The 27486-nt window shown below is 40.5% G+C and overlaps 1 protein-coding gene across 1 annotated transcript in view; it reads right to left on the minus strand.

The window, feature by feature from the left end:
- TBL1X (transducin beta like 1 X-linked) overlaps nucleotides 1-27486 on the minus strand; it is a 199247-nt gene that overhangs the window by 15353 nt on the left and 156408 nt on the right. The window contains exons 5-11 of the mRNA XM_068425152.1: nucleotides 24022-24167; nucleotides 21031-21280; nucleotides 14211-14343; nucleotides 4731-4872; nucleotides 1819-1882; nucleotides 1618-1715; nucleotides 12-72 (exon numbers count right to left, since the gene is read on the minus strand). Coding sequence (XP_068281253.1) covers nucleotides 12-72; nucleotides 1618-1715; nucleotides 1819-1882; nucleotides 4731-4872; nucleotides 14211-14343; nucleotides 21031-21280; nucleotides 24022-24167 — 894 coding nt within the window. The remainder of the gene's footprint in view (nucleotides 1-11; nucleotides 73-1617; nucleotides 1716-1818; nucleotides 1883-4730; nucleotides 4873-14210; nucleotides 14344-21030; nucleotides 21281-24021; nucleotides 24168-27486) is intronic.

Below are 27486 nucleotides of genomic sequence, written 5' to 3' on the forward strand. Positions count from 1 at the left end.
GCAGAAATTACCTGAATGGAAAGGAAACTGCTGTTTAGCTTCTCCTGTGTGAGCATCCCAAATTATTGTTGTCTGCATCCGAACGAAGGGGGAAAAAAAAAGATTAGTGACTGTTCAGCTCAGAGAAAACAAAGAGAGAGGACCCTCACTGAGGAGGAATTCTAAAAGACGGACTGATAAAATTATTGACTGCAGAGAGCCTTGTGTGCTGAACAGCTGAAAAAACAGAAATAACTTCCAAATATTACAGAATAATAATCTAAGTGTAGATAAAGAAGTATCACGCCTACAGAGGAAGTAATATAACTACTAAGAATGGGCATATTCTCTCTGAATAATGATAGATGACAGCACTACACATTTTTAATAAGCATTTTGTTACAGCTGTTTCAGTTATCTTCTTCAAAGAAGACTTTTTCCCCTTTCCAAAGATGCAAGTTAAATTCTATTCCAAAACTACGTGATACTACATTTCTAACAATTAAACCACCAAGTGAAATGTTTATCTAGCAGCAGAGTACATATCACTTCTTGCCACTGTGGTGGGACAAACTAGAGTGTAATTTGCTAACTACAGGTTTAATCCATACTTATAGCACACATAAGCAAGTCCCCTGTAGAGCTCAATACCACCATCTCAGTGAATTGTCAATTTATTGGGAATATACACTTCCAGAAAACAAATTAAGGAAGCCTCATCTTGCTGATGATGGATCATCTAAAGAATCACTGCTGTTATTGGGAACACAAGTTTGCCAGAATAACGGAACTACCATTGGGAGACAAGTGTAGCTGAATATAAGCCAGTGTTAAAAGAAATAAAACTAAGTTTCCATTTTCACAAGTATGTGAAAATATAGGGATTCATCTAGCCTACACATCAGATGTACAAGTCTGAGCTAGTTTCCCTAGACTCCCCTCTGTCAGTAGCTGGAGAGGAGCACTGTCAGTGCATCACACTGCAACACAGGCCATGCAACCCATCACCTGGAAGTGCCTTTTTTCTCTCTGAATTGTCTAAAGGAAGCCAAAGATAACACACACATCTAATTTTTAGACATCAAAAGTTAGGCAACATGAATGCTGTGTACTTTCCAGTTTCAGTTTTAATGGAGTTGTGCTCATCATCAGCAGTCATCTGTTATGCACTCAGCTGAAACTACCATGTTTTGCTTGATTTGGAGTTCAGAACTACCTTTTTTTTGCATATGTGCATAGGAAGCCATATATATTTTATTAAAATACAAGTGTTTCAATAATTAGATGAGCTAAAAGGCCAAGTATCTTTAAGACACTTCCTTCCTGGAAATAGTTAGTTGATGAAACTATAAACATAAGTAGTGGAAGCAGTTCTTTCCTTAACTGAGAAGTATTTAAGATGCAATTTCACACAGGGGGCAAGTGGAGTTGTTTTTTTTTAAGTAAAATCTTTTACATAAAATTGGTGCACATTTATGCAGCCTCAAAAATGCAATCAACATGCACTAAAACATATTAAAGAAAAGTAAACTCTCCAGGATGCCTGGAGGAGAAGAAAATAATCTTATGGAATTCAGCAGCACAAGCTCACTGAGTCAGCACATTTATAGGTTAGAATGGTATATTTTTAAAACTCACTTTATCAACACCAGCACTTAAAATATAATTCCCCTTTTTGTTCCATTTCAGGGCAAATATTGGACCTTTGTGTTGACCTAAGGTGCTTGCAAGGTTACCTGGAATAAAGAAAAGGTTAATATTACAATTTGCTTACAAATTAGCCAAATCACAGTTCACTGCTGTTAGATGCTTAAGAACAATAAATGTTGTTTGACTTACCGTCTTCTGTCCATATTCTTGCAAAACCATCATACGAGCCTGTAGCCAATAGTGTTCCATCACTCTGTTAGGATACATATAAATAGCAAAGGTCGATACTAGATGAAATCTGTTTCAACCAACCTTTTTCTTTTCTTTACTTCTTTTTTTTTAAGGTTTGTGCGTTGTGATTTATGGGAAATCTGAGTCCACACATTGAGACAGATTATACTATGATTTAAACTAAAGGTTATTACTGCAGACAGCAAAGAGGAAATAAAACCCTCTAACATACTGTGAAATACTAGGCTACACCATCAGATAAGAGTAATTTAATCAAAAGGATTAGAAAAAGAAAACAAGATATAACAAATCCTATGGGATTCTTCCAGATAACAAATAGATACTACTTAGACATAAAGAAGACATAAACGACTATAAAACATCAACAGATCATCTAAATCCTGACTAAATCCCAGTTCAGTGAAATTCAGGCACCTCTACTTGAAAGAAGGACCTAAATACCTAAGCCACCTATATTCATGGATAACACCTGGAATGCTACCTACCACAAAGAAGCTGCTTTCTACGTGTCTGAACACAGACCCCCATACATGCTCAGAGGCACAGCACCATGCTGGATTGTCTGAGAAAAGTTGGATTCATGGGTCCCAATTAAGAGGTAAAAAGTGTGGGAATCAATCAGCAAATCATGTGTGTTCTGCTGGAGGGAGCCCTTCACTGAAGGATACCTCCTGTGCAGCCAACGATGCTGGACTTACTGGGCCAGAATGAGAACACTTAAAAAGGAACTCGACTCTGCAGCCTGGTGAGACGGGTACTGTTGGAGCTGGGCGTTTCATTTTTAAACATTTCAGCACCTGGATTAGGAGTGAGATTCACCCCATTTATCTCCAGACATCCAGAAGTTAGGAGTTAGTTTAAGAGAGTAACCTAGTCTCCCTCTATAACTAACAGCATCACCCACCTCTGGAATGTAATTCATGATCCCATTTGCTTTAGACTCTGCCCAGACCAGCACGAAGGCACATGTCTCTCTTTCTGCTGACTTAGAGGGAGTCTAGATGACTAGCTTAGATGGTTAAATCTAAGGGAGATGAATCCTACCCTTGGTACCAAAGGAATTGGAATATGGCCGCTAGAAATAACTCTTATTATAACATAAATCACATAAACCAGAGAAGAACCGATTTAATATCACCAGTGTGAAAATTTCACAGTGAAATATGATTAATATTGCGGTTCTAAATAAATAATAAAGGCAGATGGCATTTCCAGCATCATGAATAGAAAATTAGGAAAAAGCATAAAATAATCCTTTAAAACATATGTCCACTCCAACCCTCCAAAACCAGTAAGTCAGAGAAGTTGTAGATTTAACTCAAATGTATAATGATGTAGTGGGAAAAATATCAAAACCTAAGCCAACTTCACTGTGATATGTACTTATCTGGACCACTGATGAGAACAGAGGTGATAAGACCAAAAAGGGAAAAGGGGAGGAAAGCTAAGGGACTAGATGTAGTTTATCCAAATTTGTTGGTGGTAATTCATATACTTTGGAAAACTCAAAGTAAGCTGGAAGCACTTCAAGTGTTTACATTACGAATATTTCCTTGCATTAAGTACTAGCACAATGCAGGTGAAGTATTAGTGGCTAATGAAGTCTGGAAAGGTAAGGAACCACTACAGAAAATACTAGAGGATGCCCTATACGTTTTGGACAACTTTTCTCATAACTGTTCTGCACCTTCGCTTGTTTTCCTCTTTCAATTACTCTTTTCCTACTCCTCAATTCAGTTTTTCCCAACTTTTTTTCTTTACTGTGATATCTACAGGAAACAAGTAATGAACATTCTACCTGTGCTTTCTGTACTATTCATCAACTTCTTTCATTGTGCCAAATACACAATACATAGGGGAAGCTGATTTGTGCAGTGGCCTTATCTTTTCTTTTTGTGAAGCACCTAGCTCACCTGAAGGACAGTAATATTGCAGTAGACATTAATCGAATCTTGGTCTCTGGCCAGCAACTCAGACTGTATGTAACTGCTGAGAATCCTTTCTGGTACTTAATTTTTAAACTGTTTTCCTAAGAAAACAAGACTAATGTGATCACTCTGTATTAATATCAACAAAACAGACAGAATGCAAGTGATCTCAAAATTAATTTAGGTTCCTGCAAGGTTTTGTGAGTTCTTTTAACGATGCTCGGTGGCAGAAAGGAGACATGAAGCAGCCTTAATGCTGCCCAAAGACACTGCCCAGACACTGGGGATCCTTACCACCACCTGTCCTCTCTGCTCACTTCAGTCTTCTCTGTGCATGACCATATTATCTAAGATAGAAGGTATTGCACGATGAAAGTAAAAAGGATCAGGCAAGACAGTTCCACCCAGAAGGCAGGTAGGTAAAGAGAGAATGACTACACATGATCCTATCAAGATAAAGACAATAACGTGAGCATGTTTTGCTATGCACAGCATAATTGAAATGGGAGAGGGTCTTGATAGCCCAACCTCAGAAAAACCTTTGCTGGTGCTTGTATCTCCTCACATGCCAAAATAAAGTTAACTATGAGATGCAAATACATTATTAATCAGGCTTCATTACTACAAAGATTGCTTGTTTAATCTTCATTCTAAAAGTTAGCTAAGTTTATTTTTACCCATGCTCCTAAAATAGAGATATAAATACATCATTATTAAGCTTGAAGATGGAAACAGTCCTGGAAAATTATAACATATAGGGGAAAGTTCAGCCTATTGTGAGTATTTGAAACAAGAGGTCAGTAGGTTAGGACAGCGCTTCTGGTCACCTCAGATATAAAAGATACGGAGTAGCAGCTGTAATTGCCTCTGAATTAAATTTAGACAGTTAAAAACCATACACAGTCTTAGAAGTTAGCTTACATTCCAGTCCAATGAAGTCACATCTTTATTGCTGGGGACATCGTGTCCTCCTTCTCTTATGCAGTGCCTCAAAACTAGTTGAGTGGAACCGCTGTTGCTGTTTTCATTGAGATTCCATATTCTGGCTGTTGAGTCTCCAGATCTATAAAAGCAATTGTGCAGAGGTGAAAGCTCCTCTTGGTGTTGACCCAGCAAACAAAGTAAAAACCTCTATTTCTGTTTTCATTGAGAGAACATCACAGCTTTAAAATGTAGTTTTTCTTTCCAATCTGCCCTTCCTGCACTCCCTATACTTTTTAAAAAATGCTAACACATATTGAAATTATACATATTATCTGAATCCACATCATCATTTGCTTTATTCAGAAAAGTTTTACCTAAAAGACATGTGCTTGCTCTCTACATTTTGCACTTGATACACAAAGTTGGTATCACCATAACTGAGATAGTCTGGGGGAACTCAGCATTACAAACATAACACTGTGGAGATCCAAATACAGACAGAAACACAAAGGCTGTGCCCACGTGCCTCCCATAATAAGCGTGCACAGTCCCATTAGCTGCCAATGGCTCGCCGAGTCCCTGGTGTTCCCCCGCAGCGGCAGTGCGCTCTGAACCCGGCACAATGGGACCTGCAGGGTCACCGCCTGCAGAGGTGTGGAGCGTCACCTTGGCAGCAGCCTCGGGGAAGGGGTCCTCTAGCAGTGTGACAAAGGTGCTGTGGTGCCAGCTCCCTCGTCCTGCCCACGTTCCTCTGACAGGATTACTTATCATAATCTGCTTATAAATAATATATTTATATTCACTTTGCATAAAACTTTCTTCCAATGATAAATGTCTCCGAGGTCAGAAATCAATTTGCAACGGGGTGGAAGATATTATGCTTTCTAGTTTATTGGGATTTGTCTCTTGCTCCGCCTCCCCCCCTTTTTTTTTTAAACAATCAATAACAACCAAAACAATCAAAGTACCCTGGATTGCGTGTTTTGTCGAGAGGGTAATTTTCATTTACCTACAGTAAGTAGAATCTTGGAGCAGAACTACGATCTCTCTTTATTCCCAAGAATTCATACAGTCAAGATGAAAACTCATTGTCAATATACCTGATGCTATTCCTTTTTTTAAACTAATGACTAAAACTTCCTTTCTTATACACTTACAAGGAGAAAAAGTCTTTCTTCGAAGACTAAAAACCTGAGACCCATTTTTGCTTTGATAAGCCATGTTTTACTGAAAAGGAAATCCATCACAAGAGAATATTAAATTTTCTTCTGGTCTACTAATAAAGCATTTGATTATTTATACTAAAAGTACCGGGCAAATTTTAAATCCTTCACACATCTTCAAGTGCAAATATTGACCAATCAAGTATCAAACTTGATTGATCTTTGTGTATTATTTTACGAATAATTTAGCCAAATTTTACACGAACAACAGTTCAACTGTAAAAGCAAAAACCTCTCTGCCTGTATCAGTGGCTCTGGGCTCTGCTGGGTCATGGCACGCCTCGGGAATGTGCCCCCACCTCCTCTGAACCCTTTGTGTCAAGCTGAGATGTGATGGCTGGCCAGGGCTTTGCCAGCCTAACCACAAGATACTGCTGTACAGCCATTCTTCAATTTTTGGCACAAATCTTTCAGTTTAGTGATTAAGAAATAATTTGAATCAGGATAATTTTTGCCACCCTACAGAGCTGTGACTGTAATATAACTCCTTATTTCTTCAGAGGTCTGGAAAACTGAACTATTTTGCACATGTTTGCTAGAAAATTAACCAAGTTAATCATGAGGCTCAGAAGTTAAGGAACATTTTAAGTTGTGGTAATTTACAATAATGGGAACATGAGTCTTTCATAGGCTTGGGTTATTGGTTAACATACTAAGTAGGAAATTCCGCTGGCTTCTCTGCTATATAGGGCTCCGGGCCAGTCCTGCCCTCATTGTAATAATCCAGTTTGTTATTGGACCCTGCAAATAAAGTACTCAGCCACTTGGCAATCAAACACAATATCCTATTTGCTAGTTCTAAAAGGGTTATGTTTTGGTTTTCAGCAGTTTTATTTAGTCAGTTTTCTGGTGATGCTTGAGCAACCTTATTTTCCAGTATTTTAATTTTGTTTTTCCATTTTCTTCTTCCTAAGGCTACATAAGCTATTATGTGTCCCTGCAGAGAGGCTTTATAAGCCTACCAGTGTGTGGCAGGGGTATTTGTGTGTCTTCCCTTTTGTTGCTGGGAAAAAAAAAGAAGAGTATTCTCTGCTCTGGAAAGTATTCTGATTTCTGTTGAATGATTCAGTGAACCCTGCCTTATTAGAGGACCATAGTTCAAGCACAATTCAGAAAGACATTTAATCTCCTTAGCCCACAGAAGCATTTCTATCTGCATGATAAAGCAGCTCATTCCAACATGCAAGTCATGAACACTTGAGTAATAGGTACACTGTTCTGCACTACGGTAGAGTACTGCCAAATTTTAGGAAGGCTCAGTTCTGAAAGAATTTTATTTCATGCTCTCCAGCCCCAGTATAATCATGAATCAAGGTGGACAAATGTTTGCAGAAGTTTATTTGTGACATATAAAATCCTCATTCAGTAACTGTCAGCAGAGAGGTTAGAACAGCTGCAGCTGGGTGAAGAAATTTGCAAGATGGTTGTTGAACCTTGGTATTTCTAGTCTTCAGCTGCAAATCTTGTAATCACTGTTACTTTGATATGCAATATTGCTAATGTGTATTTAACACTTCTGGCTCAATCAGGTTAGACTTTTTATTATTTTATTTTAAAAGAGATTATTAAAAGCACAAAGGGAAGGAAACTCCTCCTCATAATTAACATATGTAACTTCTCGTTATAAAGCAGGTCTCTTAATGTAAGTGCTTACGTTTCCTAGTCAGTCAGTAGAGGGAAGGGCCTCAGAGGTATCCAGAGGGAGACGTTTGTCCCACTGATTCTACAACATTGCTACCTGCAACAGGTTATTCAAACAGACCTCACCTAAGAGCTGATCACTTTGTGTTAATGGATTTGATGCAATGAGGAAACTGGACCCAATAAAGTCTCCTGCTAAGGAATAAGTACTTACAGTTAGCAGAATTAACACCTGGCACTGTCTGGGGAGGTGAAATCAACCCCCTCAACCTGGTAATTCAAAACGATTATTCAGAAAGGTAATTCACAACAGATCCTAAACCACTCATACGAGGAATACAGTAACTGAAAGCATTATACAAAACCCAGAGATAATGACAGAAGATGGCCTAGAAACATCCTTTCTTGCTTCTGAGAGACACAGCCATAACTGAAAGATCTCGGACAACAACTTTTATGGTTAATTATTTTGCTGACTAGGGAGAGTGAAGGTGCATGGAGCATTCTACAAGAGACAAAGTTCCCCTGTGTGAAAGAGGCTGGTGCAGATCAGCAAAGATAAGCAAAGAAACCTACTGCTGGGGGTTTTGGGAATGAGGCCAGGTCCCTCTCCTTCACAGCTACGAGAATTACTTTAAAGGTATGGCTGGATGTAACAGAACAGAGCATGCTCTTGCAAGCAGCAGCTGAACGTGCAGACATAGCATCCTAAATTAAACTAGCAAAGCTTTTGGAGTTCAAGGCTCCAGCAACCTTGACATTCACAGGTATACTTCCATACCAGGAAATTCAAGCACGTTCAGGAACATTTTGGGTCACTGGACCATGCTAGCAAAATGATAGGTTATTCCCTGACCAGACTCTGGCCTGTTTTAATTAGCACTCTTAACTCAGAGCCCCGCCATTCTCTCTGAATAACTCCTGGGCAGGGCTTGGTGGTTGCAACGGTCCAGGGACAATTCCCAATGAGCAGCTTGTTTGGCAGCTGGGACAGTTTGCTAGCACAGATACTGGCCATTCTGTGCCAGTTGGCCTCAGTGCCTAGGAATATTCCCAGGCATGGTTAGTTTACTAATGTGGATGTAGCTGTAATGGGATTCTGCACTACCCAGGGAACATAACCATCTGTAGTAGTTTACATGTGTCATAAAATTAAAACTTAGACATTGAAAGATATCTCATGGAAGAAATCAGTCTTTGAAGAGGAGGACAATTGGATTTTAAGAGTAAAATTGGAATTATGGCTGGGAATGGCCATATCTTCACATTTGGCCAAGCACCTACTTTTTTTCCTTTACCTGTCCAAAACTACATAGGCAACTATTTGTTTTGGAATGTTGATTACCTTCAACAAGAGGTAATTAATCCTCTGACATGGCTGTATGTATGCACTCTACTGTACTATTACAACACTTCTGTTCACAACATCTAAGCACTCCTCTCACAAGCATCTGGTGACAGTCATGCTTTGTTAGCCTTTACTGGTATCTCTAGTCTCCCCCATCCTCCACTTTAAGGGTTATGGATGTGGTGGAGGAGGAAGAGCAGCTGCAGAATGTATTTTTTGTGGGTGTTTGATTAGAGAAATTCCTGTCTCCACTGTCTTTTTTTTTTAAAAAAAAATAGCCCTTTGCAAAGTCCAGAGAGTATATATTCTTGTGCTAGCCTTCACATCCTAAAAAAGTCATTGCAACTGAGTAGATGGGACATCAAATATCAAAATCTCTTTCTATCAGTGGGATACTCACTAAATCTGGCAACCAATGCTCTAGTTTTGGGTAATTCATTCTGCAAAAAAATCCCCTTACGCAGCTTGCCTCAGATTAGGTCGTGAACCTGCATTATTCTTTTACTGCTTGGAAGATTACATCAGGTTGCTGTCTAAACTACTGCTAGTTGTTAGAAAAATTTATTGCTTGTATAACAAGGCTTGAAGAAAATACTTTGCCATGAAATGAGATCTGATTGTGCTAGGCACTGTATAAACAGAACAAATGTGTTATTTCCCTTATTTGATAGTTAGGTTTTTATATGTACTTTTTAAGAAGACAACAGATGGGTACAATCAGGCAGATGGGAAAACAGAAGAAAACTACGGACTGGGCAGCACAATATGGCTATTGTAGAATCTAACAATTCGGTGTTCGCACATCAGACTAACTGCAGGTTTCTCTTTTTGAAGCATTACTTTGTAAAGGACAAACAACTGCAGCATATGTATATTTTGGGGAATTTCTGCCCCTTGTTTAGTTGGTGCCGTGACACATAGTTTACCTGTAGATGATAGCTTGCACTATTATTATACCAGACATCTCAAACACTTCTTTGTGCAATGGCATAATCAGACAATCAGCTCTCTTCCTTCAGTTTTATTTTTTTCTGTGCGTGCTATGCCATTTCAGTCACATAAGCTTCATCAGGCACTCACTGCTGCGTTACCTGAAGGCTAACTGCATCGCATACTTTGTTTCTTATGAGCACGTTAGAATCTGATCAAGATGCACATGAATCTGAATTATTTGCATTTGCACTGCATTGCCATAAGTCTGCATGAGACACAGCGCCTGACTGTACTTTCTAACCGTGCATGTATTTATGTGTTTCCAAAATCAGTAGCAAAGCTTATTCATAAAGGCCTATTACACTGAAGGGTAAAGCTTAATTGAAGGGATAGTGAGAGGGTAGTCCTCTATCTTAGACATCTGACTAATGGTTCTGATTATCATCCTCCAGGTTCATTTGAAGCTGTATAAGGTATAACTCTCCCAGGGATCCAACTACCAGTGCTTAGCACCCTGCAGCAAAATTAAAACACCCACTGGTTCTTCAGTCACTGCAGTACGTACTCTGGTTTATTCAATGGTCCACAGTTTGAACTATGCACACTAGGACTGTGAACAACAGATCCCAGGGAAGCAGTACAGTATGGCAAGCACCAGCAGAGAGGTGAGTCAGATACTGGGAAGTAGTTACCAATGCTAAAGCCAACAGATGAGGTCTGAGCACCTACACTTAGGAGTCTTAACTCCCTATGTAATGAGTTCAGAGATGTAGGTACCTGCAGAGGGACAGAGCACTTGAGTAGATGCCTAATGTCAGCTGTGCAGATATTCTCCAGAATAAAGCAGCATCTTAACTTCATCTCAGGCGTCACCACGTGGCCCTAAAGAATAATTCTGTATGGTATCCTTTCTCCCCAACGATTTTCCTTTAGATAATAATGTGGGTGTGCTAACTGAGCACCTGAAGACTGTTCTCCATATAATTCAAATAAATACCATAATGGATAAGTATACTATTAAAAAGTATATTGTTTAGGATGACAGGGCTAAAGGGCATCTATTGTACCAACAAATACAGTCCTTTCATTTGAATGATCCTAAATGAAGTACTTTCGAGCTGTTGATCTCAAGACAGCCCATGAAATTCTAATTAAGTGTGCCTCCACTACAGTAAAGCTCTTCCAGATTTTATGAAACCTTCTCTAGACTTTCACCTTTAACAAGAAAAAAACAAGAAAACAATTTAATGAGGTTAACTGAATTCTTCTTAGTTTTTGAGGTTTTCTTCACTATTGGGTCATGATTTAACTTTTACGGGTAGTCAAAGCGTTTAGGCATACATGGAAAAGTTAGAGGAGTAGTACAGGAGCACGTTTGTTCAGTATCATTTGATGTCCATTTACAAATTGTTACGCAGGCAGTAACATTTCATGAACATCACAGATTCTTTGCCTTCCCTCGATTTTTTTTTTTTTCTTGAAAACATCCTCTCAGATTTGGGCCAGGACGATTAAGGAATATCCTATGCTACAGTTCTTTCACATTTGTCAATCCTAATTTTTATTTATTTACACTTTAAACAAATCTCTTTTTAAGGCTCACTCAACTGTATGCCAGGAAGAGGACAACCTGTGTGAAATAACTTTTATGCTTGCCTATTTTAACTGGTGACTGATCTTAATGATCAGGACTTCCTCTCTTAATAATAATCATTTTCTAGGAATAAGTAATATTGCCAAGCAATATTGCCTAAGACACTAGAAAACAGTGGGTAGAGGAATACAGCTAGCAGAAAATACAGCAAATGCATGGCATAGGAGCATGGCTGCTACTACTGTTCTTGTCTGTACCATGACATCACCCAGGGACCCTATCACAAACCAGAAGACCCACTGAACCTACAGAAAAAAGAGCTGAATACCAAAGTTTTTCATCCAAAAACCCTACATACAGCTTTTGCAAATTCTACTGCTATACCCATTTAAAATGAATAAATGAAGATAGCGAGTGCTACAGATGCTAAAAGTACTATCAAGTCTGGGCATTTGAGAAACAAAGTACATTCAGAAGGATTCTGTTTTCTAAAAGTTTGTTGTCTGAAATTATTCTTTGGAAACTGCTGTCTTCACTCTCTTAGAGATCTTGTACCGTTTATCCAACCTGATATTTATTTCTGTTAATGACTTTTATTTTTCCTGTTTCATAGAATCACAGAATGGTTTGGGTTGGAAGGGACCTTAAAGATCATCTAGTTCCAACCCCCCTGCCATGGGCAGGGACACCTTCCACTAGACCAGGATGCTCAAAGCCCCGTCCAGCCTAGCCTTGAACACTTCCAGGGAGGGGGCAGCCACAACGTCTCTGGGCAACCTGTTCCAGTGTCTCACCACCCTCACAGGAAAGAATTTCTTCCTAATATCTAATCTAAATCTACCCTCTTGCAGTTTAAAACTGTTCCCCCTCGTCCTATCTCGACATGTCCTTTTAAAAAGTTCCTCTCCTGCTTTCCTGTAGGCCCCCTTCAGGTACTGGAAGGCTGCTAGAAGGTCTCCCTGGAGCCTTCTCTTCTCCAGGCTGAATAGCCCCAACTCTCTCAGCCTGTCTTCATAGGAAAGGTGCTCCAGCCCTCTGATCATCTTCATGGCCTTCCTCTGGACTCATTCCAACAGCTCCATGTCCTTCTTATGTTGGGGCCTGCAGAGCTGGACGCAGTACTACAGGTGGGGTCTCACAAGAGCAGAGTAGAGGGGGAGAATCACCTCCCTCGACCTGCTGACCATGCTGCTTTTGATGCAGCCCAGGATACAGTTGGATTTCTGGGCTGCAAGTGCACATTGCCAGCTCATGTTGAGCTTCTCATCAACCATCACTCCCAAGTTCTTCTCCTCAGGGCTGCTCTCAATCCATTCTCCGCCCAGCCTGTATTTATGCTTGGGATTGCTCTGACCCATGTACAGGACCTTGCACTTGGCCTTGTTGAACTTCATGTGGTTCGCACAGGCCCAGCTCTCAAGCCTGTCAAGGTCCCTCTGGGTGGCATCCCTTCCCTCCAGCATGTCGACCACACCGCACAGCTTGGTGTCGTTGGCAAACTTGCTGAGGGTGCACTCAATCCCACTGTCCGTGTCACCGACAAAGATGTTAAACAGGACTGGTCCCAATACCGACCCCTGAGGAACGTCACTCGTCACTGGTGTCCACTTGGACATCGAGCCGGTGACCATAACTCTTTGAGTGTGACCATCCAGCCAATTCTTTATCCACCAAGTGGTCCATCCATCAAGTCCACTTCTCTCCAATTTAGAGACAAGGATGTCATGCAGGACAGTGTCAAATGCTTTGTACAGGTCCAGGCAGATGACATCAGTCACTCTTCCCCTATTTATTCTGTCTCATTTACACTTTCTTTGTTTTCATGTATTATGTCAACAAAGATCTCATAAGAAGACTATTCTGATGATCATGCAAAAATTTGGAAAAAAAATACAGACTTTCCTCTTCCTTGTAATAAATGTGTTGATACTGTCAAGTAACTTTAAGCGATAAAGACCCATTTCTCTTCTCTAAGTTCTGTCAGCTTTACTTCATGTTCCCAGTTAGATTTCTTAAATTTAGCCTTCATTTTAAGGTTTAACTTTAAGCACGAGCAAACACAGATTCCAACAGTGTCTGTCTTGGTGTATGTTTACATTAGCATTTTTGGATCAAAAGTGCTTTTTGTAATTCTATCTCCTGATTATTTCACTTACCATGCTTTGGTTGTCATTGCTGAGCAGCCCTGGAGAACACAAACTAGACTCCTTTTCAATGACAATAAATCTAAACACGCCCTCACGATCAGCTCATCGGACAAAACTAGGTCTACACACAATAGTTTTGCTTTACAGATCTACTCCTGTTTGTGCTGCACCACGCCAATGCAGACATAGACAAAGAAAACTCTGTTTTAGAGTTTCAATACTTCTAAAAAGAAAACTTGGATGCCAAAGACTTTCTGAGACCCCAATGTGAGCCATGAACTAAGAGAAGTAGGAGTAGATTACATGAACTTCAAATACTCAGAGACTTATCCATAGCTATTTTAAAAACCTTTTATAAATTTATATATATTTAGGGCCACAGAGTGCACATCTTAAATGTGCAAATGCTTCATATTCTGCATCACCTTATAATTACTCAACTCCTACGTATGTACAGTACTGCTGAAAAAAACAGTTCCAGGCTGAAAAAACAGTGAAGAGAATACTCATTCATCTCTATTATACACTCGAAAGTTCTTGCACCTCTAAATATACTCTAATTGCAGCAGCTGGTTTCAGTCATGGTCTTACCCAGATGCTAGCAGGTCACTGACAGGGTTCCAGGCACAGATGAACACCTCTGATTCATGGCCTCGAAGGACTGTTGCTTTGTTAGGAGGAATTTCAACATCCCCATCAATTTCCATTGGCTTTGAATGATTATCTGTAAGGAGATATATCAGAATAAATAGTTTGCAAGATGCTGTTAGGTCTGCTTTAAAAACAGACTAAAGCTATGGCCTAAAGCTTAGAGCAACGTATACACTATAATTAATATTCTGTGTTGTGCCACTGACCATATTACTCTATTTTCTTCCCTATGATGATTCAAATTTATTACATTTCCTCAAAAAGTAGACCTTTCAAAAATATTTTGTATAAATGAACATAGCTTTTCTTCACAAAAGTTAGCATTTATTTCAGTATAGGTTTTTTTTGAAGCTGGTTTAATTAAAAATGACTTACAGATTTATTAAAATGGCAGATTACTACATTTGAGAAAAGCTTTATGCTGTTCTTTTAAAAAAGTAATGTACAGCACATACATTTTCTTACACAGTGTCCTGTAAGTTATTTGTGGGCTACTCAGAAGAAAAATACACCGAGTAAGGACCTCATTCCCTGAGCATGTCAGGGACACGGTGAGTGATCAGCTTCTCAAGGTTATCATAATATATGCAAAGGTACCAACTGAGGCATAGATATCCTTAACCTGCATGCTGTAATTCTGGGGTGCTTTAGACTGCAGTCTAAGTAACTTTGTTTTTATAAAGCTCTTTTATTTCCTTAAGGGAAAAAAAAGTGAATTTAAAATGATGAATTTCTCTTAGTGGGAGCAATTAATTGAAATTTGCATCATGAATAATGTTTTCACTCCAGATTTTCATTGCTTCAGTATAAATCGTCCTCATCCAGCTCAAACTACGCTTCCTGGCAGCAACATGAGATTATTATCCTCCGCGAACAAGACATCATTCAAGGACAGGTAACACACTGAAAGAGCAGACAGCAGATGTTACACACAGAAGTGTGGCCCATTTTGCAGAAAGCACATCCAAGAGTGGAGAGCTGGCAGGCACGGGGAAAGGCAGCCTTGGGTTACCTAATCCATGCCTTGGCCAGCTGATCTGCTCTGAGTGATCAAAATCCAGTTCTTATTCTGGGTTAAGTCTTTTAGTTAGTCATTCTTTAATCACATATGGAGATCCATAGGTTTGCAAGTGGAATAATTACGCTCCTTTATTGCCACATGTTTATGGCATTTAAAATCAGCCATTTGTCCTGGTACTCAAGCTCTGCTGAGCTATTGTCCACAGACTGGCAAAACAGACTGTGACGTTGCACAACTGCCATCAGAAGGAAGATCTCTAGATTTCTACCCTTACCCAGGCTTTCAAATACCCTGTTTTGCTCTGCCTAATTTATGCTGAGTCACACAATTAGCACTTCTCATTGCATATTTGGTTAGGTACCCTACTAACAATGTCTGTGCCGTAGCTACGCCATAGATGGAATGGAATTCACGTGCAATTCAATGAGCTGCATAGCACTGAGTATCAAAATTAGAAAACAACTAACAGTAGTTTCACCGCTCACATTTCCAATTCAAAATCTCTATAATTTTAACTACACTTATTACCTACGGACTTGTTGCATAAAACTAAACATATCACAAATGCCTATTTGTAAAATCTACACCTATGCTGAGTCCCTATGTTCAGCATTGTCCTTGATAGTTCCCTACATGTATAACTACTAAAATTAATACTGTCAAGATATACTAGTACTCGAGATTTTAACCTGACACTAGCAGTTGGGAACTTTGATATGATATTCTGAGCATGAAGGCAATGAAGAGCAAAGCACTATTAAAATCCACCAGAAGATAAGAGTCTAGAACTCGCAATCCTCCTATTTCTCAGCACAGCACAGAATCACCAGGTTTAAAGCATATTTTCATGAGAAAAACAGCAGCATGGTAATGGCTATGCATTCATCTGTGTCCTGTTCACAGTGTGAGTTGGAATCTGAGGGTAAATCAAGAAGATCTTTCAAGTGTATTAACTTTAAAAATTTAAATGAGATGCTACTCTTACCAGATATGATCCCACTGTTACCTGCCTGGCTCTAAAGGCAGAGCTGCTTTTCACTCTCAAACAAAACCAAATGACAGCTTGGAAGCAGCATTACTCTAAGGTCCCAGAGTCATGAGGTGCTATCAGAGCAAGGCCACCTGATACTTAGAAATACTTTTCGTTTGTACATGGCCAGATGGAAGAACCTAGGCACACACTTTGAATGTTATTAACTGCTGTGAAAAAACCCCACGAATAGTCATGCTGTGAAAAAGAAACCTTGATCGGCTGATACCTGCATTAGTACACGCAAGACTGACTGGCTTCTGGGAGCAACGGAATACCTGCAGGATTATTTTCTATTGTCTTCCAGTAATGATTTTGACACTACAGCTTTGGTGGGAGGGAAAGATGAGGAGTCGTTCAGAAATTGTTCGCAAATGTTCACATTATATGTGTTTTCTTCCTATTTTCATCAGTAGTCAGGAACATTCATATTTAGTGTTACTGTTAAGCACAAAACTTAAAATGCCCCACTGAAAAAACAGGGCAGTTCATGCTTCTGCAATATTGCTTCAGGCTCTTCTCAGATTCAGATAGACACTAGCAATAGAAAATGAATACTATTATGATAACAACAAAAAAACTGCAGAAACCCCTGAGCACAAGACAGCACCCACGTAAGGGTGCTGAGTTCCTTACACAGCATGAACTCTTGTGAGCCCTGGTCTCATCTGAAAATTTGGCTTTCTTATGGATTCAGCTACAATGTGTGCATGGGAAAGGAGAATAAATAGATAAGTAAGATGCAGTAACCATCAAGAACAGGCTTCTATTTTTTAAAGTATCTTCACAGCAGAGAGCTCTCGGTTAAGACCTCATTTGCACAAAGAACGCCTCTGAGGCGGTCTCTGAAAGAGAGAACAGTTCTACCAAGCACAAGAGAACCTCGTACGTGAAAAACTTAGGTCTGCAGGGCACATAGTGCAGGACTCTGCCCACATGTTCACACAAACCGTTTTCCAAAGGCCAGAGGATCTTTGATTAAGTCTACGCTATATTCTTCTAATTTTTTCCCTCAAACGTATTAAAAATCCCAAATCACTGGAAATTAAAAGTCACTCTGCCCCAAACTAAATTATGATTAAGTTTTTCAAAAAAATATAATTCTAACATCCCAGTAACACTAACTCTCTCTATTTCCTCCAAATTAAAAAAAGATATCTTTTTAAGATCTTACCAGTGCTAACCCTCTCAGGAAACGTTTTTTTACTTAAACCTTTGACAGGCCTTTCACTGAAGTTGTTCTTTACGGCTGTAGTTATAATAAAGGAACCGGGCTCAGTCTTTTTTCCAGACCTTTATTTTTCTTAAACCCAAGCCAATCCTTGCAAATATAATGAAACTAATGACACTAAAAATATTTTAGTTGGAAAACAACCCAAAGTTTGGCTCCATTTCTACATGCCAATTTTTTTTCCTACTAATTTTTAAGTGACTCAAAGCTGAAAACATTACTCAGGAAGCAGCAAGAGAAGGCAGTGATTTTATTTATTTAGTATTTGAATCTGTACCTCAAACTGTACCTCAAACTGTTGTTGTTGTTATTGTTATTGTTATCTGTCTCTTCCCTTTCTTAAATCGAATCACCCTATCATATTATATTGATAACATCACATACAAAAATATATCATATTATATTAAATATATTAACACTTTTTTTTGAGAAGAATTACAATGTCAGGGAGAACTGCATGTCAGAATAAATGCAAACTAGGTAACTTCCCAAAGACATCTCTTTCACCCGCTCCCCCCATTCTGCCTTTTTATGACAGGTGGATATATGGGGGACTTCCAGGTTATGGCTAAGGACTAGCACACCATCCAAACCCATTCCAGTATGTGCCAGTTCTGTGGAACCCAAGAACAGTGAAAATAAAGGTTTGGGAAGTGTCTCTCACCTTTCGTATCAGTAGCCTTTTCTACCCAGCAGGTCTCCCAGCTTTCACCTCACCCATCTTACTTACATCCTACTCTAAACTTTTGTCCAATCCTACCCTAAACCTTTTGTCCTAAGATAAGCTCTTGCCAGATCTTTCGTCTTAGTCTATCCTAGACAAAACAGACTCTCTGAACGTGGTGATAAGGGAAAAGGTAATGCTGGATATACAGTTTGCCCTGCATAAGCAATGAAAAGGAAGGGTATGACCCTTTTGTTATTCCATTGACGTAACTATATTTTTCTAACTTTACCACAGGAGAGGGAAATACAATTGTAGGAGTGTTAATCAGACCTAAGCACTAAATTGCCAGCCAGATTTGTTAGTCTTTATTTCTAGTGGTTTCTGATAATTACGGAGGCAGATCTCTTGGAGTTTTTTTAAATAGGTTTGTTCAGGGGTGAGAATGCCAGTTTTGCTGTTCTGTGTGCATCTCCCATGTATAATCCTTATCTGCAGTTGTGCTACACCACCTTGCTGATATCCTCCGAATGCCTCAGACAGAAAGGTGATAGTCCTGCCAAGGCAAAAGAGGCACAGAGATCAGAGATGGCTGTCCCTGGATTTCTCAGCAGCTTCTCTCCAAAACCTCCTTCTCCTTAAATTGCAAAGCTCACCTCTTCACCCAGGATGACCAACTCACACAACAGCAGCTGCCAACAACACATGCCAGCTGGCCAGCTACTCCTCAAGGACCTTCTGTCTTCCCATTGCCACTGCTCAGTTAACTTGTCTGCCTGGTAGGCTGCTTAGCTACAGTAATGCTTTGAAATTTGCTGTCTGGTAGAGTATCTCATCGGTTGACACGTATCCTACCTCTGTGAAATTTTACTGGACAACACAGTGTCATGTTCTTGCATCCTGCTCCAGACAGAGCTATCGGATGATACTAAGTCATGCAGGACTTCTCCTCCTCAACACTCCAAGAAAGGTCTGCAGTAGTTCATGAAAATCCTTCTATTAAAAATTGCCAGAAGAATTATTATTTTTTAAAAATAAAATGGTGGATCTGAGAAATCAAGGCTTAGACTGTGGTCATATATCTGAACTGATATGCAAGGCTTTCCCTTTATTAACACAATATCGTGTGTGTTTCTTCAGAAGGAAATAAGTCTGAGTGGTCCTGTATTAGTGATGAACCAATAATCAGTTTTCTACCTCAAGAATTTGTTTTTTTTGGTCCTGAGACAGGAAAACATTATCCCAAAATTTTCACAAATCAGCTGAAGGAAAGTATCAACAAACAAAATGTCAGCGTTAGATACGTTTAAAAGTGCTTTCATTTCTGTTTGCACCCCTTTCACATATGAAATAAGTTCAATTTCAAAACAAAGGGTCAGTTGGAAGTAAAACATAAGCAATTCATAGTCTAAAACCAGATTAATATTTTAAAATTTTTCACAACTTTTTTACAATTGCTTACTCAAAAATGTAATTTAAATCATTACAGTTTTATTCGGGGAAACTATCCCGTCTAACTGGAATTCTCTGAAGAAAAACCTGGTTTGAAAGCATTTTTCTCACTGACCCATAGAGGAATCTATTCAGATCAAAGAGAAGATGGAGACTGATAAAGGTATATACACTGCAGAACCAATAAAATCTGTTACATGACTACAGTCCTGACCTCTTAGTTGTCGAAGCCAGAGAGCTGTTGGGGCTTCCTACAAAACCTGCCATACACGTTCCTCTAGAATTTCCTCAGAAGGCAATCAGGCATTAAGGTCTCATTTTAGAAGGTAGCCTGTGCCCTAATATGGCTTGCACACAGAAACCAGAACCATTAATCATATCTGTCCCACAATGTTAGCACAGTCATCAAGATCTAGTCATACAAGCAGGTATGTCCACTCCTTGTTTTATATATCTGACTTTAGATGTCTAAGATACAAGCGCAGTATCCTGCCGTCACCAGTAAACAAAGGTGAATTCAGAGCTCTTGAGAACTGACTGTTCCCACAGACTAAGGAAATCTTGGGAAGGTAGGACCTTCAACTACATACCTGCAGTGCACTGTATAACTGATCATCTGCTACTAAATAAAAGGCGAAGAACTCTTCCCTCTGTGCTTTCGAGACAGGTTGGCTGCATCCAAGCTGTCTGCTGGGAACAGTCCCTCTCACATGCGACTCCCTATCTTGTGCTTGGCAACTCTGTTCAAGGATGAATAGCTGGTATAGTCCAAACTCGGCCAAAGAGCATGCCAATAAGGCTATGGATGATCCTGTGCTTGGCCATGCTGTACAAGAATGGATAGCTGGTATAGGCCAAACTGTGCCAAGGACCATGCCAAGGCTATGGATGATCATATGACAATTAGTGCTCAAGGCTATGCTCTGGCCATGCTTTATTTACACAGATACGACTTCTAGGTCCGAGCCTCTCAACCCTTCTTCATCCTGGCCTGGTCAAAATGACCAACTGTGGCTACAGCTTGTCCCAACTTTTAACAAATATCTAAAAGCACCTATAAAGCTGATAGTATTAATGAAGTCTGGGCAGCCTGCTCCAAGGAGAGAGCATACAGCTCTCGATACTCTCTTCAACTTGCAATTCTGAAGATATCTGAAGTTTTTGGATTCTGAGAGGACACCAGTAAAACACAGCACTGCGACGTGAAACATGATTTTTACTCAGCAGCCTTTCTAGAAATACCCTGCCCTCCTGAAATGATACCCCTGAGTTCTATTGCTTTGCAGACACCAACTAAATACAAGAATATTACTGAAACTCAAATTGCCCAGTAGTGGCAAGCAGTTGCATGGGTTGGCTTACTTATTGCATGTGCCCCATTCTCCTCTCCATTCACAGTGGCTTCTCCATTCTTTGGTGTGTTCTGCTGGGAAACAGCAGTCGTCGTGGCTCCCGCTGTTGCTGCCGTTGCTGCCGCTGCCGCCGCTGCACTGGCTTGTTGCTGAGCAAGTTTCTCTCTGAATGCTTGCTGCCGGGTCTGTACAACATCAGGCATCACCGCGTCTATCAGAGACAGTGATTCTATTGGCCTGCCGTCAAATACTGTACCATCCTGCAGTGAAAACAAGCAGAAGTGAAACTGCAAGTTTAGGATCTTCACCATTGAGGTCGGCAAAGAGGTAATGATATAAAGAAACAACACTAGGTTGTGTGAAGATACTGCATTTCGACTTAACCAACTGTGCCACGTTACTATGGACTGTCTCTCTCTCAGATACATGATGGTGGTACTCACGTTCCACTTAATATGTTTGGTGAATAAGTCATTTATTGGAATTTTATAGAAAATTCGGGTGTATAAAATCTTTACAGATGCAAAAAAAGTATGCTGTGGGAAAAAAAAAATCTGACTGATGACAGAAGTTTCTCTTTGTTTTGTATTTGGAAAAAAAGAGTTGTGGCTAAAGCCATGACAAAGGCAAATAGACTTTGGTTGAATTGCTTGTCTTCCTGCACTTGCAGGGGCATAGGAATGGAAGCAGCTCAAAACAAGACATATGCACACATTCAGTGGTTTCTTACACGGTGTTCACCAGCCCAGTAGTACCTGACTGTACAGAACTGCTTTACCCTTATTTTTCCTTTATATCCCTCGTTTTATTCATAATAGTTATGGCTTTCATTTTGATTTCTGTAAATTAGGCCTCAGGTTTAACAACCAATTGAGTTAACCTTTAATGGCTGTTTTTCAAGTCTTAACACAGACTCTGGTGAACAACTGCTGTATCTACTTAGCTCTGCTTCACTTTCACTTTCCTATTATCTTAAATATTGGAAAAAGGTTTTAGTAGCCTCTGTAAAGTGTCATTTTATTGATCTTCTGCAAACTCCCTTTAATTCTTTGAAAGAATCAAGACCCAGCAGTGAAAGATTTGTGTTTGTTTGAGGAACAGCAGGTAAGATTAGGATATGGATAGATGAAGTAGCTGGGAAACAATATAATTTTCAATACATAACAATAAATACTAAAGAAAAATAGCCATCTGGCTGACTAGTATGCTTCTGTTGGGCTAGTCATTGAAATAGACCTTACAATTACAATATTAAGATAATACATATTTATTTCCTCATGGGGAAGAAAAAGGAGGAAAGAGCCATTAGAGAAGAAAAATACAAGCTCTCTTCAACATTTTTAATGTAAATGTCTCTACCAACATTTATTTGAATCCTGGCTCAAATCCTTGCTACACAATGAAAAAAATGTTTGCCAATGGATTCTGGCATCTTACATTTTTAACTGTAAAACTTCTCACTGGACTATTTCCATCACTGCCCTTTCACAGGTCACAAACAATACTTAAAACTTTATACACACTAGCTTACAGACTCACTGACTACTCGCTGCTCTTAAGTAATACACCTAGCAAAGTAACACATAGAGAAGCATATACGAAGCCTTATTTGCGTTCAGACTTAGCAAGAATGGCCTTTGCTTTGCTGTAATGTACTTAACAGTACGTATTTGAACAGAATCAAACCACGATGAGAGCATACATAAATCTTAATGGTGACAACACGCGCATTTTTAGATTATCCTCTCAACTGAGGCCAATTCTGAAGCTGGATACACAGGAGCAGACCCCTACGGCTGTCATACGACCTGAACCAATAGGTGCTGTTCATGGCTGAAAGTTTCTAACTGTGTAGCTCCAATTTCAGGCACAGGGCAGAATGTTAAGCAGCAGCAAATTAGGACAGATTCCTAACACTGGTTTGTTATTACAACTGCATCAAAGTGCAGCTTGGCGTGAATGTCAAATGTCATTGCCCCAATTAAAAAATAACACATACACAACTCTTAAACGCAGTATCGAGCCATAAAAAGAAAACCACACAGAATGTTAGTGATAAAAACAAATGAGTTTCCAAACTACACATTGCAAACAACACAACCTTTTCTCTATTTTATATTCCTTTGTTTCTCACCCATGCTGTTCACATGCTACATTCAGCTATAGAGGAAAATCAATAGCTTTTTATGTACTAATATTTATTACAGATCTCTGTCAGTTATGAATATCTATGGTAAATATTTTGTAATGCAGTACTTGCTTTTCTGTCATGCTTCACTCCCTCTCGAAGCATCACACCTTTAAGGTTGGCAAGGCAAAAATGCTGGCTTTTCCCACATCCCCTCTTTGTTTCCCCTGGCAGTTCAAGAAGAACAGAGGCACTTTGTGGCTGCTCACACAATCCCCACAGACAACCAGTGCCCCAGCCAGGGTGAGAATTTACACACAACTATTATGCCATGTACATGAGAGGATGATGCCTAGTCTTATATGATCTGAGCCAAAGTCACTGAAATCAGACAGAATCTCTCCAGCGACCTCTGTGGATTTTTGATCAGGCTTCTCATGGCTTGCAAGCAGTGCTGCCTGCTAGCAGGTGTCATGGAGTGAAGTTTTAACCTACACTGCAGGCTTTTCTTGCCCAGTTCTGCTGTGACCTTGAAAATACAAGACTGTAAACACAGACACATTTTCTTGTTTGCTGTAAGAATCTGTGCACCCCAGATTTGTTGACTGGGGTAGTGGAAACACCATTAATATCCATTTAAGCAGAGCAAAGAAGGCCTCAATGCCACCGCTGAAAATTTAAATACGTATCTCTCAGAGCTTTTCCGCTCTCTGCTGGGGATGGGGCAAAGTATGAGGAACAAAATTAAACCAGATCAAGAGAAATGGCAGAGCGGTGGCTTGCATCTCTGGGCTGTTGGGACGTGTTGCTTCGCAAGCCCCAGCGTTGATGGTCACTGCTGCGAGGGGTGCCGGGGGTGTCGGGGGTACTCACTTCATTGATGCTGATCTCAGCCTCCACATACTGGAGCCCCTTCTGGAGGATGGAGATGAGTGCGGCAGGTGGCACTAGTGTTCCGTTGATGTTGGACTGGCTGATGTGGCTCTCGATACCGAAGGTGAAGGCCGAGTGGGAGAAACCTGAGAGCAGGAAAAGGAAGCCATGACACGAAATCGAAATGCACCAGCAAGATACACCTTCACAGTCTAAAAATAATTCTGCTCCGAGATCTGAGAGACGCTGCGGCATAAGCAGAAGGACGCAGGCTGGCTGCATGGAGCCAGGAGGTTAACCAGAGCTGCCCTGACCACCCTGCCACCACCCAGCCCCCTCCCCTGCACGTATAGGGGAAGCCGTACAGAAATGGCAATGCACGCAGAGAAAAATAACCGCGGAACTGCACTAACTGAAAGCAAAACCAAACACATAAAAAAATAGGAGTCGCCACAAGGGCAAGTCCAGCCAAAAAAGTGTCTCAAATCTCCATTTTCCTTGCTGCATTTTAGTGCGGGTGTTTTCTGAAGATAAATACTTAAATCCCTATCAGCGGACAAGTTGTATAAAATCAAGCCATAGACGCAGCTGACACAGGGGAGTCATTCCCTCATACCAGGGAGGAGATTTCAAATCCTCTGCTCATTTATTGCTGAGCACAATATGACGTGCAGAGCATTGCCATTAAAATGTGAACCAACAGAAAGGCCGCTCCTGTAAAACCTATTTTCTGGAAGTGAACAGTAATAGCAAAAGTAATTAATTGGGATCTGCCAAGCAGCAGATGACAAGTCAGTGCAGCGGCCTGTCCTTTAATCAGAAGCCTTTCTCTTCCCTGTTTCATTTTTGTAATTGTCCTAGAAATAAGAGGTAATGAAGGTGACGGCACTGAAAAGTAAAGAATTTTGCTGGGCACATTTTAAAGAAAGAACTGTGCCTTAAACGCTGGCTGAAGCTGCTGAAAACTGTTGCTGGGTATGAAGGCAAGCGCTGCAGAGCGACTGTACGTAGGGGCAGATGTGGGAGGGGGAAGGGGAAACAGGATGTAGATATAACTGTAGGAACCCATTTATCACCACACTGTCTCCAGAGCATTAATCTAACATTAAAAGCCTTGGGGAAACCACCCATGCACTGTCTCAAACAGGAAGAGCCTTCGCAGTCTCCATCGACTAGACGAGAAAGAAGGAAAAAAAAAAAAGAAGAAAAAGAAAGCAGCTCTCAAATGAAAATACTTCCGTTAAATATAGCTGTGCCTCTTCCCCTTGTCAACAGTAGTTTCATTTATAGTTTTGTCCGTTAAGGGATTTCCCCCCTATCACTGCAATGTCCAATTGTGTGTGGGCTGGAGGATGGGATTTTGGGCTCGCTCCACAGTAATGCTTTCTCTCTCTCTCACTCAAATTGTTTTCAAGATCTTTTTTGCAGGTAGCTCAATTATGAATGTAGATAGATAGTAAAAACAAGCTGAGAAACAGAATGCCTCCCACATTTGAAACTGAGGTATGTATTTCTCTGTGATTCTCTCCCCCTGTACATTTTATTTTGCCACTGTTTTTCGCCTCTTCCTGGTAACAGCCTCTATCCTCTCCCTTCCCCACCCTACCTTCCCTTCCTGGCACTCCCCCAGTTTTGGGGGATCCTTGGGATGCTTTGGGTACTTTTTAGGAAGTGTCAGGTCCACCTATGAGCAGAATTACATAGGATTACAAGGCATAAAAGTAGATAACAGCAAAAAAACACCTGAAAAACTGCAGCATCATTTATCTAATCCCTGGTCCAATTCTTATCCTGTATTGCTCTTTATGTCCTGGTCTAGTTTATGAGCTATTGGACCTCCTGCTACAGCCAAAACAGACTGTAAGATCTGCAGGGCAGTGTTCTTCCCTTGTTATTAGTTTTGTAGGATACCTAAGCACATTACTGGGCACCACAATGAGGAAGAAATCAAGCACTGAGCATACACAGCCTCTGTCTGAGAGATCTAGGGCTTGATCATTGAACACGGAAATCTCTATGTGTGTATAAATACATGGCATGCAACTAACCAGAGCTAGAGAATCAGATCCCACTTAATTTATATTTATGTGTATTTAAATTAATTAACAACAACAGTAATAATACCTTATTGAAAAGGAATGGACTTTAAAATGCATGAGGGATAAATCAGCAAATCTACTTAAGAACAGAGAAGAATGGGAAAATTAAGCTGTTGTCCAGAAGCACTGAAGCTGACTGCTAAAAAAGCCAGCAGCTAGTTTGTGAGTCGGCAGCTCAGACTACAGTAACATGGTCCCTGATTCAGTTGAAAGGTGGATGGCATAAAAATGGCAACCAACAAACATCGATAGAAATGTAAAAAAGCAGAAAATCATTACTGTGGATCTGCAGTAGGCTTAATGTTAACTCTGACTTTGTACCTCTCATTATTGCATTTGGTATCTCGCAGACTTTTTAGTTGGCTGCAGGCGTATACCAAGCCCCATCTTTGCCAGCAGACAGACGACTGTGGCACAGAGCTAACCTCTTTGTCCAGGACTGAGTTGCCACATCCCCAAAGAGCAACATGTCTCACCTGGCTGCATGTGAGAGAAGGAACTTCTCAGCGCAAAACCCAGTTGTGTTATTGCAACGAATCTTGTTATTTTACTGTTTCTCTCAATGCTAAGAAACTATTACCAAAGCATCCCTTAGATAACAAAACACAAAACTCCTGGCTACTTTGTCACTGAAGAGCGATCTCAGTCACACATCTCAAGCAGCTGTAACAAACTTTCCTAAAATCTTAGAATCATGGAATGGTTTAGGTTGGAAGGGATCTTAAAGATCATCTAGTTCCAACCCCCCTGCCATGGGCAGGGACGCCTTTCCACTAGACCGGGTTGCTCAAGGCCCCATCCAACCTGGCCTTAAACACTGCCAGGAAGGGGGCAGCCACAGCTTCTCTGGGCAACCTGTTCCAGTGTCTCACCACCCTCACAGGAAAGAATTTCTTCCCAATAGCTATTCTAAATCTACCCTCTTGCAGTTTAAAACTGTTCCCCCTCGTCCTGTCACTACATGCGCTCTTGTAAAAAGCCCCTCTCCCACTTTCCTGTAGGCCCCCTTCAGGTACTGGAAGGCTGCTAGAAGGTCTTCCTGGAGCCTTCTCTTCTCCAGGCTGAACAGCCCCAACTCTCTCAGCCTGTCCTCATAGGAGAGGTGCTCCAACCCTCTCATCACCTTCGTGGCCCTCCTCTGGACTCGTTCCAACAGCTCCATGTCCTTCTTATGTTGGGGGCCCCAGAGCTGGACGCAGTACTACAGGTGGGGTCTCACAAGAGTGGAGTAGAGGGGCAGAATCACCTCCCTCGACCTGCTGGCCACGCTGCTTTTGATGCAGCCCAGGATACAGTTCGCCTTCTGGGCTGCAAGCGCACATTGCCGGCTCATGTTGTGCTTCTCATCAACCATCACACCCAAGTC

Source organism: Nyctibius grandis, chromosome 2 (genome assembly GCF_013368605.1).
Source record: "Nyctibius grandis isolate bNycGra1 chromosome 2, bNycGra1.pri, whole genome shotgun sequence".
Taxonomy (NCBI): Eukaryota; Metazoa; Chordata; class Aves; order Nyctibiiformes; family Nyctibiidae; genus Nyctibius; species Nyctibius grandis.